General features: G+C 49.9%; 1 protein-coding gene across 1 annotated transcript in view; it reads right to left on the bottom strand.

Annotated features, from left to right (window-relative positions):
- The window catches only part of PODXL2 (podocalyxin like 2), a 37,132-nt gene extending 24,452 nt beyond the window's left edge, over positions 1–12,680 (bottom strand). Inside the window, exons 1-2 of the mRNA XM_040463293.1 lie at positions 12,617–12,680; positions 10,632–10,910 (exon numbers count right to left, since the gene is read on the bottom strand). Of these exons, the coding sequence (XP_040319227.1) occupies positions 10,632–10,910; positions 12,617–12,680 (343 nt within the window). The remainder of the gene's footprint in view (positions 1–10,631; positions 10,911–12,616) is intronic.
- Positions 12,681–12,936: the final 256 nt, after the last annotated feature.

Raw genomic sequence — 12,936 nt, 5'->3', positions numbered from 1 at the left:
ATATACATACACTGAAAGGGCACCTGGGTGGCTCATTTGGTTAAGTGTCCGACTCTTGGTTTCAGCTCAGGTCATGATCCCAGGGTTATGGGATCGAGCTCCACGTCAGACTCTGTGCTGAGTGTGGAACCTGCTTGAGGTTTTCTCTCTCTCTCCCTCTGCCCGTCCCCCATTAGCTCTTCCCCACCCCTGCCTAAAATAAATAAGCAAAATTAAAAAAAAAAAAAGAAATATACACTGAAGTATGTAAAGTCAGCAAAGGGGCATCATGTCTACAACTTACTATCAAATGGTTTAGAAAAAAACTGCATGTCTGTAAGTATACATGTATATGTTGGGTAAGACGTTAACAATGGGAGAATCTGAGTGAAGGGTATACGGAAATTATTCTTGCAAGTCTTCTGTAAATTTGGATTATTTTTTTAAAATACAGAGTTAGAGAGAAATCCCTTTAACTACTGGCTAGTGAACATGCTGGAGCCACCAGAAGGGGAATGAAACAAGGTAAGGGACAGGGCAGGCCAACCTGGACCAGGGGCTTCTGAAGGCTCCAGGAGCAAGGAACACAGTGCCGTAAGAGGGGAATAGCCTTGGCGGACGGGGCAGAACGTGCTTCTCCCACTCAGGTGTCCAAGGAGAGGCTTCCCGGGCCTGGCGACACTGGCCTGGGAGAGGGAGCAGGAGCAGTGGTCTCGGAGAAGGGAAAAGGGAGTAGACTGGCAATGGAGGAAGAGAAGAAAAGCAGGGAGGTGGGGCAGGAAAAGGAGAGCGATGGAGGAGGGAGCTGCGCCACACCACAGCGGGTGAGACCCGATGGGCCAGGCAAGGCGGGTGGCTGCTCCGGGCACCCCTCCACCCCCTGCCCCAGGCCTCCCAGTGCAGTGACAGGTGGTGCGTCCCAAGTCCTGTCCACTGCTGTCACCAAGAGCTGTGACTCCACACGGGGAGAGCCTCTCCTGCTTAGTGCCCAAGGCTTGGCTGCCCATCCCATTTACTTCAGCACAGGGAGGCAGGACAGGAGGGTCCCATGAATGCTGAAAGCCTGTCTGGGACAAAAGCATACCCACAGAGCACTCCCCACACTCCCCATACGGGGACCCGAGTGTGAACAAACACAGATGCCCAGAAGACATGTTCAAGACGGCACGAGAGCCAGGCAAAGCCTGTCCCTCTCCCCTGGAGGGTAGAGACAGCTGGGACACTGAAGAGATGCCAAAGGTCCCCCACAGCTCAGACCCTCCAGAGGGGGCCTGACCTCAAAGCATGGAAGGTCAGGGAGTGGCTCTGCTGCAAGGGCACTCAGGAGACAGGTAGCTCAGTCCCCTCACTGTCTGTGAGATAGCAGAGGACCCCCTGGGACCTCAGCCAACCCTCCCCCCCACCCCAGCCTCAGGAATCTCCCTCCCAGAACACGGGGTGCCAGGTCTGTGAAGCTGCAGTACCCCCTGGTGGCTTCCACTGGGAACTACATCTTCCCTGGAGCCGAGGGAAATCAGGCCTTCAAAAGACAGACTCGGGGTATTTCACACGACACAGGGGCCCTGCAAGATCAGAGAGTCCACAGCCTGCCTTTCACAGATGAGGAAAGAAAAGCTTACGGGGGGGAGGGGAAGACACTTGCTCTCAGTTGTGAAGCTACACTTATCACAGTTGTAAAGGTGTAAAACTCAGGCTAGTGGGCGGCCTGCTCAGTTAAGGACGACACCCAGACTTGGCTTCAGACGCAGCGAGGAACCAACTACCGGCAGCGGCATCACCTCTCCCTGGGGCATCCACACTGTGGGCCAAGGCCCATCTCTTTAAGGCTGGGCTTGAATCAGCAGACTAGTTGGCAGGGCGAGCTCAAGGCACAGCTTCAGAGTTCTGCAGCCAGGGGCCAGGAGGCTGGCTGACCGGCCTCCAGGCTAGCCCGCCATCCCTCCTGGGAAGTTGAGGCTGAGGTGAAATGACAGAAAACATTCAAATCACCTCGCCCAGGAGGCAGGCTCTTCTCCCTAAGGCATTCTCTTAAAACCCTGGTGCGGTCTTACATTCCACACACCCAGCTGGCTGCAAGTGTATCTGCGGTGGGGTGTTCCTGCTATGGGACACGAAGGAACTAGCGTTCTAGCACAAGAAGGGACCCGGGGGGTCATCTTGAGCAAATGACGACTAAGTCTAGGTAACATGGGCTGTCACCATCTTCAAGAATATGTTTCTTCAAGAATAAGAATATGTCTCCTTAGGCATTTTTTTTTTCAGTTAAAAAAATTTTTTTAGCTTTTTAAAATTTATTTTTGAGAGAGCAAGCAAGCATGAGCGGGGAGGGGCAGAAAGAGGGTGAGACACAGAACCCAGGCTCCAGGCTCTGAGCTGTCAGGTCAGAGCCCGACAAGAGGCTCAAACCCACGAACTGCGAGATCATGACCTGAGCTAAAGTCCGACGCCACCCAGATGACCACCCAGGTGCCTCAAGAGGCAATTCTATCTTGGCGGCTTTTTTTCCTCCCCAAATTCCTTAAACCCACCTTCAATGGTCCCTTTACAACTCAAGCTCATTTCTGTTTTATCTAAGTGAGGAAATTGTGGGAAGCCTCTCCCTCGGGATAAAAACCTACATATTTTCTCAGCTGTTCCAATTCAGCCTTCTTTGCCTGGGGCCAAACAACTGGGATTATTCCTCATTCTCCACCCCTCCCCTTGTCATTCTTCTTTTGTGGCAAGTCTGGATTCCCCACACCTTTTAAGAGTGGTCACAAAATCAGGAGAGTAGGTACACAATAAATATTTGCTGAGTGAATTGTGCAAAAGTGAACAAGATTCACGGGCTAGAAGCTGGCTGATGCTTGACTCATGCAGAAGGGTCTAAGCCGAACACAGCCCTCACGCTACACTCTCCCCACTGGACGTGATCTGGCGGCTAGCAGGAGGCCACTCCGATGAAACTCCGGGCCCTGGACAGCCTGGATTCTCCAGGCTTTTGCTTTTCCTTTCCATCTCACTCTGGGGCTGGCTGTTTGTTCCCTAAACAGATCAAGTTGCATCTTTTCCCCTCATATATTTCATCACTTTTGTGAGTCTCTTTCCCCAGTTTATCAAGGTCACACTGGACTTCATTTCTGCCTTCTGGGGTAGCCATAATCTCATGCTTGACCCTCGGTGTCAGCTGAAATATCATGAGCTGACTTCCCTGTTTGGGACATGAAATTTAAACAGGCACCAAGCCAGTGGCCTTGAAAGATCACTTTAAATGTCCCTTTTGGTTAATGTCAAATCACTGAAAATTGCCCTGTGAGTGCAACACTCAAGCCAGTTATTCGAGCGAGTGTTAATACAAAAACACTCACAAAATTCACAATAGGCTTGTATAAAACAGAGGCACAAGGGAAGAAACTTTCAGCATAATTACAAATGACTTTTTGATGGTCAACCTCAGGAGTCATCAAAGACATGTAAATTCAACAAAATGATGCATTTTTCGGACTGCCAACTGGACAATCTGCGGATATATTTAAAGGTGATCGCCAGGATTGGATGAGTGCAGGAAACAGGCACTCAGTCTGCCACTGATGGGACCACAGTGGGGGGGGGGGGGATTATGAATGAAGAGCTTTAAAACCAAACACTCTGACCCTGTAATTTCACTCCTAGCAGTGCACCCTACGGAAACAATGAGGATGCTCACGGTGATGCGGTTCCAAGGATTCCCATCATGGCACAGAGAGGGTAACAACAGACTGGAAACCGTCCAGTGCTCAGGCAGCAGGGCATTAACTGAGCACGTGGTAGCCTGGCCCTCCTCAGGATGCTATTCCAGCCTTACAACTGGGGGCAGAGGGCCCTGTCAGCGGGCGTGGAAAGACGCTGCCAAGTGAAACACGGAGACCTGGGCACTGTCATTCCATTTTTCATAAAAGCACATTCTATGTATTTCCCGTATGGGAAAACCGTCCAGAAAGACATGTGCCAAGACGTCAACATTCGCCAATTCTGGGTGATGGGATCATGAGTGGTTTTCACTTTCTTCTTTTCTACATTTTCTAATTTTCACACCAGGATGTTTGTTACTAGTGTAAAACAAAACTAAAGGGCTTTTTTTTTTTTCTTTTAGCATCTAGGTGAAAGCGACTCTTTTCAGTGGGCCTTCTTAGCAACACGCCTGACGTGTGTGCAGTGACCCAGAAGGTCAGATCACTCAAGAGCAGGTACAATCTCAATGTATGGAAGCTATTTCCAGGTCCCAGCAGACAGTGGTTTTGATGATCTGGTTTCTATGAAATTCATTACAGGCAACAGTAATTAAAGTGGTCTAATGAATAATTTTAGATGGAGTAGCAGCTCTTGAAGTAGAAATCTCAAATTTGAGATTTAGCTCTGCCACTTATTACCTGTGTAATTTAGTGCCCCCTTTAAACCTCTCTAAGCCAGTTTCCTTAGTTATAAACGGTGATACTAACCATGCCGGCTTTTATGGATTTCATCAGGTCGCTCTGAGGTTAAAAAAAATTATGTGAAAACGATTTCTAAAATAATATAAGCATGCTATGAACGTTCCTTATTCGTGAGTAGTGTGGTTTATGCCCACCCATCGCTTGGCAGGTGCTGCTCCCTCCTCTTAGTCCAGGAGCATGGGGCCCTACCCCCTGCCTCCAGGTGTGCTCGAGACCCCGTCTGGGCCAGAGAACTCCATCCCCAAGGCCTCAGGATTGAGTCGGAGATGGGCTCATCACCCAGGGCAGACTAAGGAGCTTCCATTCTGAGGCTCTTCTAGAAATACTGGGGAGGTAGAGCTCTCTGTCTGTTGGGGCTGTTAAGTGAACGGAGATGACACAGGAGTCGCTGGAGGCTCTCTAAAGCCACCACGCACGGACGTCGTGCCTAAGAAAGAAGCCAGCGAGGGGAATGAAGCATGATGAAGCAAGCCAGGTTCTCCTGTCCCATTTCCACACCTGGATCCCCCCTGCCTGGGCTCTGGGCTTACTGGGCCCATTAACACCTCTTTTTTCACACAGTCCTCTGAGCCTGTCTGAGGTAGATTTCTAGAACTTGCCAACCCCGAAGAGTTATCACTTTTCTTGTAGAACACTAATTAGCTTATTCACCAGGAAAATTAAAATTGCATGCAGAGAACTTTATTAAGGATACTGGAGAACGAAAGAGGTGGAGGGTGACAGGAGAGAGAGCCTTGGGATGAGTGGGTAACCTGGGAAATTATTATCAATCATTGACAATCCTGCCAGAATGAACCCCTCAGGTCTTAAGCTGGCTTGATGCTAGCTGGCGGAGTGGAGATCCACACTTCCTATTTTGCTGAGACTACTCTTGTCACCTGAAATGTCAGAAAATCATAATATTTTAAAGCTGGAGAAGGCTTCCATCAATCGTTCCTCGCTTACAGATGAGAGGCTGAAGCCAAGATGAGACAAGGAACCCGCTCAAGGTCACAGCACACTCATCAGCAGCCGATCAGAAACGCCAGCGGCTGTTTTGGCCGCGGGGCCTCAGGACGGTCGCTGCAGGAGGAGCCTAGCTTGGGCTCTTCTAGGCCCAACAAACTAGCAACGAGACGTAGCACACTACTGGTGACAATGGAACACACTGTTTCCTCTCTGACACAGGCCACTGGTGCGCTCCTGCGGCAGGCGGCCAGGCACAGGCCCCTCACTGCTCAGGAGCTGCTGATTCCAGACTCAGGCTCTGCCGCACACAAGCTGTATGGCCTTGGGCAAAGCGCTTGTCCTCTCTGGGCCTGGGTTTCAGCATCTGTGAAGCAGTGACGACTGCTGCCTACGGAGCTCACAGGGTGGTTGTGAAGTTCCAATGAGCTAACCAAAGAGAAAATTCTATGAATAAAATGGTGAGAATTTACCAGTGGTAAAATACAAGACAATACTTAATGCTGGCCTCGAGTAAAATTGCAAGCTAAGAGGCAACCTCATGGAAAGAGCCAAGGCTATGGAGTCTGAGAACTCAGGTCTGAATCCTTAGTACCCAGGGCTGTTATCCAAACTCCCGCAGCCTCAGTTTATTCCCTGGGGGGATGGGAGTAACCACATATAATTGTTTCTGTGAAGATTAGACGAGATATTACACTGGAACACCTAACACAGTGCCTGGCGCATGCCCAGTGTTCACATATGGGTCGGTATTGTAATTACTAGAAGGGTACCGGCTCTGCGACTGGGCCGGGCCACGGCATGGTTTTCAGCAGTCACTGCGGCATGGACGTATTCACGTCCCCAGGGGCCGTGTCAGGATGGCACTTAGCATGGTCACTCTGATCTCTGGACGGACTCCTCACCCAGGCAGGCCCTTTGAAGGCTCCTGGGGTCTCCTCCGACCTGAGGGGCAGACCCCGAGGGGCAATGCCCTCCTTCCTTCCAGAGAACCCCTGGGTGGAAGCCTGTGACTTTCAGGGTCAGGAGCAGAAGAAGGCAGAGGGGACTGGCACTCTGTCCTGTCTGGGCTGCCTCCCCATCCAAATGAGCCTCACACCTGGGACACTTCTGCCTCTGTTGTGGTCTAACACCGTGTTATCAAGGTACTGTGACGACGCAGCTTAACTTCAGGGCCACCGCTAGCTCACAGAGACGCCCCCCTGGGTAGGTGACTTAGAAAAAGGCACTCCTTCGTCCAGCCCATGGCCCAGTGAGCAGTGTGCACCCTGACTTGGGCCCTGGCCCCCCTGCTCAGCGAGGCCCCCTTGGACCACAACCACGTGCAGTCCTGCTCACATGGCAGAGCTGGAAAGGCCTCTCAGAGGCTGTGTCTTCCAAGCTAGGGGTGGCAGCAGGTACAAGTCCCCCAGGCGGTCGGGATGCCCAACGGCGCTCCGAGCGACAGGACAGGGGGCAGGGCACCACAGGCTCGGGGAACAGACCTGAGCCGCTGTCAGTAAAAAGGCACCGATTCTCCATCCAGCTCTGTCACATACCAAGTGTGACCTTGTTAAAGCACTTAACTTCCCTGTGCATCAGTTCCACATCTGCCAAGTGGGGACGATAATAGGCAAATTAAACGATGCATGTTGGAGAAGGGAAGGAGATGGGGCCAAGGGGAAGGCCGGGCCAGATGTCAAGAGCGTTTTCTGCAGTGCTAAGATGTTTAGCTTTTGTTCCGTGGGTACTGTGTTTTCACGAACTGCCTTGGGGGTGTACGGAGAAGAGAGCCACCTGAGGAAAGGGAAGCGCCCGGTGGGAGGCAGAGCAATGCGAGAGCCTGGCCGAAGCAGCTCTCCCTCCCCCTCGCCTACTCCTCGTGCGGGGCGCCTGAGTCCCCCCCCCGTTTTACAGTCGTTCGGGTGTAGAGCAAAGATGAGGAAACAGACCACACGACAGAGCTGGCACAAGAGGAATGCAGGCAAAGTGCCCGTGATGTAGCACACGTTCGATGAACGACAGCTGTTTTCACTATTAAGAGGCCTAGACAGGCTAATGGGAGGAGAGAGGTGAAGTGAGGGGAAAAGGAGGGGAAGGGAAGGGAGAGGCAGAGCAAACGTGAGTTCACTGAAGCCTAAGGAGCCATCCCACTGTGATCCTGAGGAGGGTCCCTGGCTCACCACCGTGGCGTTCTCGACCGCGGCTCTCGGAGTGACTGCTTGCCTCAGACCAGAGTCTCGAGAGTCTAAACAAGGGAAAAGCCCAGGGAAAGACCCGAGTACATCTAATTGTCTAGCACTTCTTTTCAGTGCGGGGGGATATGCCGCTGCGTCAAGCAGCTAGCTTTACGGGGGAAATGAATTCAATCTCTACCTTATACTGCGTACCAAAATAAATTACTGTTAAAGAGTTAAGTGTAAAAACTGAAGGTGAAAAAGAACAAAGGAAATAAAGGGGCATATATCTCAGGGAGGGAAAGGATTTTCTAAACATAAAGCAAAGAAAAACACATAAAAACATTTCAAACATTTCAAAAGAAAGACCGTCCAAGTTCGTAAAAAATACGTTATGTCAAAAGTTACTATAATAAAGATAAAAGTGATAAACTGGAAAAATGTTTTTTATATACGTCAGAGAAAAGGTTAGCATCCTTTTTATATGCAGATCTGTACAGTGGCAGGAAAGAACTAAAGCTTCAATAGAAAAAAATCTAAAGGTAGTAACAGCTAATATTTACGGAGTACTTGTGACGTACCAAGCACTGTGCTAAGCGCGTTAGATGTATTACTGCATTTAAACCTCACAACCCTATGATACTATTTCCTAGATGAGAAAATTGAGGCTTAGGTTGCTACTTGCCAAAAATCACATAGCTATTAAGTGTCGCTGCAGGGACTTTGGGAATCTGCCTGATGCCGGAATCTGCTCTTAATTATACCATGCCTCAAATCAGAAAAGACCGTAAATGGTCAGAATATATATACACATACACGAAGTTAAAACTTACTAGCAATTGAAGGCCATTATAATTTGCCTATCAAATTGACCAAGATATTGGGGCGCCTGGGTGGCTCAGTCAGTTAAGCGGATCACGAGTTCGAGCCCCACATCGGGCTCTGTGCTGACAGCTTGGAGCCTGGACCCTGCTTCGGATTCTGCATCTCTCTCTCTCTTTCTCTTCCCCTCCCCCACTCACAGTCTCTGTCTCTCAAAAAATGAATAAAAACATTAAAAAAAAATAAAAAAACAAACAAATTGACCAACATTTCTCAATGACAAAATACAGTTGTGGGAAGGGTCCAAAACACTGGCATTCATTCCACCTTTGGTGGATATGCAAACCGGAAAGACCTTTCTGGAGGCTGATTGGGAAATACTGAACAAAAGCCTGTGGAAAGATTCCCATCCTTTGTGTCAGACACGCTCCACCCCCTCCAGATCCCCTCTCTATCCTTCTCTACCCCATGAATTACATCAATAGGCCATGTCCTTGCTTCCTGACCAGACTCCTCAACAGAGGCAGGGGAAGAAGGAATGACAGGGCCCTGGCAGAAGATGGGAGGAGAAGGGGTGGGTTATAGTCACCCAGTGACTGCTGGGTCACTGCTCTTGTCAGGATTACTTGCTCTCCACCACACTCTATCTATCCCTCCTGGCTCCTTTCATCCATCCCTCCCTCTGTCCCTTAGGGTGTACGGGCGCTGAGTGCCCCACTGCCACTAGCCCTGGGTTCTTGTTGCTGGCCTATCCCTTGCCCACACCTTTCTAAGTCCCTTGTTCTATAAGTAAACCCTCCCTGGATTGTCTCAGTTTGACTGTGTCTTCTATTTCTCCGTGGGATGCTGATACATCCCACCCAGGAAATACATCTTTACACCTAGCAATTTTATTCTAGAAATGTATTATGAGGAAATAATCAAAAAACTGCAAAAACATATAATAATAGTGTTAGCAACGTTCAAACTGTTAACAACCTAAATATTCAACGAGAGAGAGCTGGTTTTATATATAAAATGATCCACATGATGAAATACTGAGTAGTCATTAAAAACCAGGTTAAAAAGGAATACTTAATGATGTGGAAATACACTTGTGAAATATTTTAAGTGAAAACAGGATTCCAATGTGGCACATAAAAGTGACCAGAAGGTTGTATCCCAAAGTATTAATAGTCATTCTCTTTGAGTTGTGAGGTCATGGATGAATTATTATTTTCTTCTTTGCAGTTGTCATGTTTTCTACCATCTCCGTGTATTCTTTTTATAATTAGAGAACATAAATCCAAAATACTATATACTCTCAAAAGAAAGATTAGGACTAAATTCTGCAACACCCCACCCCCATGTGCATGCACACACACACACTGCCAGGGCAACATTTAAAAACGGGCTTCTACTGGGTGCCTGGGTGGCCCAGCCAAACGTCTGACTCCTGATTTCAGCTCAGGTCATGATCTCCCGGTTTATGGGCTCGAGCCCCATGCCGGTCTCCACGCTGACAGCACAGAGCCTGCTTGGGTTGCCCCCTTTCCTCTCTGCTCCTCCACCCCTCATTCTCTCTCTCTCAAAATGAATAAACTTAAGAAAAAAAAAAAAAAAAAGAAAAAAGGAATGGGCACAGCTGCCAAAGCCACAAGCATGAAGACACACATCTGTATCCAGTCCCTAACTGCAGACATTCCTGCTCGCTGCCAGGCCTCAGGCTCACTTTGGCCCGCACGCGGTCATCAGCCATGCTCTATAAACCCCAGAAACAGCTCTGGTGCATGACTGAGAGAAAGGCAGTTACAGTGCCTTGATCAAGGGTCCGAGAGACCGCAGGAAGGGCACGGGAACCTTCGACAGAGATGATACAGCACAGCAGGGCAACAAACAAAACCCTAGACCTTGGAAAGACCTAGGCTTGGACCATGACTGAGCATACGAACAGGTGCACGACCTTAGGCATGCTTTTAGCTCCTCTGAGCCACAGTTCTCTCATGTCTAAATGGGGAGAAGGTTTCGCTCACGGGCTGTAAGCGTTCTAGAGTTATGTGAACACAGAACATGGGCTCCCTAAACAGCAGCAAAGGTTAAAAAGAAAAGAGCCTCTTGGATCAGTAAAGCATTCAGAGCCCCAGAGACTGGGCCTCTGTACAGGAGGGCAGCAGCATGGTAAAAGCTGGCGGGAGAGACAAGAGATGTGATTTGAACAAGGAAATGGTCCTCTGGCGTTCTGCCTGACGGCCTCAGTCCCAGCTGCAGTCAGCACATACTCTTAGGTGAGGAAATCTACCTGCAGTGGGTCCCAGGTCCAGGCTGGAGTCATTCAGCTCCTCCTCTTCTTCCCAGAAGTACTGTGGCGGCTGCAGGATGCGGGACTCTTCACTCTCTTCGCTGGGGAAGCCCGAGCCAGGGGCCCCCAGGCCAGCTCCCAGCCCCATGGCCTCACTGGGTTCCTCCGAGTCCAGCGGCTCCAGGCCCGTGGGTGGCAGGAGGTCCAGCAAGGAGGTGGAGGTGAGGCCCTCGGGGCCAGGCTCATCAGACCCAGCCGCGCATGTGCCCAGGGACGCTCCTGCACAGACACGGAAGCCAGATGGTTGTGAGAGGCCGGAAAGGTCAGACTGGCGAAGGTCACCCTGGAAAGAACCCAGGGGTGGTGGTGGGGGGACTGCAGAGGGGTAGGGGGGACACTCCTGACACCCAGGGGCTGCCAGGGGCTGCTGTTCTCACTCCACAAAGGCCAAACTGCCCAGCCCTCCTTGTGAAGGGGCAAAGGAGAGACCAAGGGAGGTGGGCAGGACAGAGTGAGGTTCATCTGGCTCAGCACCCACTGGGAATTTGCTCACTCAGAAACTGCTCCCAGTGCCCACCTTCCTCACAACTGGGCTAGGTGCTCAGGGCACAGATGCAGTGAAGGACAGGTCCCTGCTTATAAGGACTCTGTGTGCACACTGTTCCCCAGGCTTCCACCCTAAGCTGAACAGTTTCCAAAACTGCATTAGGAACGTGATTTGTATTTCAGCAGTACGATCTCCTGAACAGTCTTTAAGAGCCGCATGAGATCGCAGTTCAAACTCATGCAGTGTCGATAATAACGTATTTGTTTAGAATCTTGGAGGATCCCTCTTTCCTAACCTATAACACAAATGAACAAACAAAACCCAGTAAATTAAAGGGCATCTTTCTTCTTCTCTCTCACTCCCACTCACTAAGAATAGGAAGACAGCCCTCTTTGCCCGCTTCACAACTTAATTACACAAATATTACTACCTCGCTATATGTCTTCTGGAAAGTTGCTTAAAACCTCTCTGTCTCCTCATCCGAAAATTAAGCAAGGTGGGTGAAATGACCTCTACATTTTCTGTTCCAAGACTAACGTTCAGTGATGTAGGGAAGAGATACGTCCCGCTACCCCTGTGGTGCACTGGGCCCTGGCTTGAGTAGCTCACGGAAATTTTTTGTGATGTTTTTAATAAAAAATGAGAGCGAACACTATTGTGCTAAATGCTTTGCAAGCGTCATCTGAACTTGGATCCTTACAACCACCTTATGAAGCAGTCGCAAGCCCTAAGTTTGGCATCCAGAGCGCGGTGGAGACTGCATGGTACGCACGGTCGGACAGCATGGGACCGTGAATGCAACATTTAGTCATAAGGAAAGCCCTCCAAGTGAACGGGGCTTAACACAGTTAAGAAGTACGCAGGAGAGGGTCAACAGATCCTGAAATGGAACACAGAAGGATGCCCTGCAGAGAGAGCTTGGGCCAAGCAAGCAGGTTTGCGTCCTGGCTTCACTGAGCCACTCTGGGTAAGCTACTTCTCCACAAGGGGCCCCGGTTTCCTCATCTGTAAAGCAAGGACAAAAATTCCACAGCTTCCCGGGAGGCAGGGACCTCAAATGAGGTAAGCTCCCTACAGACTGGGCTCCAACGAACAGGCTGTATTCCATAAATGTAAGTAATATTATCCTACCCACTGGGACGTTCTTGGCCAGGAAAAGAGAATATTCGAGAGGCAATGGTCAGTATCTTCCAATATATTAAAATACAAGGTTGATGTGAATATGAATAACACAGACCACAGTTATTCTATGCGACTTCAGAGGAAAACTCAGGACTGATGAGTGGAAACCCGGGATGGCATCTAAGCCTCAAAGAGCTTTTAACCAGCAGCAGGTAATGCCTGGGGCCACCTGTGCCCACCACCCAGCTCCTGCTCCCGCTTCCAGCCTCTGCTTCTGAGAAGCACTCCCCGGCCATTCCCAGACTAGGCCAGGCACCTTCCTCGTACCATAGCCTCTGAACCAATTCCTGCACTTTTCTCACCAAACCATAACAGGCCATCTTACAGCCTCCTTCCCTCACGCGGTGTGCCCCGTGTCTGATTCCACTTGGTCAACCCCACTGAGTGGGACCCCGTGACGCTAAGGTCAGAGAGCTAGTTAATAGAAGAGCTGTAATTAGCCGGTCTCTCCCCTCAAACGTGACCACTGCATGGAAAGCGTAGTCTAAGTTTTACATACGATACCAGCAGGTACGACAGCCCCGTTCTGCAGAGGTGGTACCCCCCAAGACTGGGGGAACCAGATGTGATCAACTT

Source organism: Herpailurus yagouaroundi, unplaced genomic scaffold (assembly GCF_014898765.1).
Source record: "Herpailurus yagouaroundi ecotype Mexico unplaced genomic scaffold, PumYag 387, whole genome shotgun sequence".
NCBI classification, from domain to species: Eukaryota; Metazoa; Chordata; class Mammalia; order Carnivora; family Felidae; genus Herpailurus; species Herpailurus yagouaroundi.
This window is presented reverse-complemented; position numbering and strand designations above follow the sequence as displayed.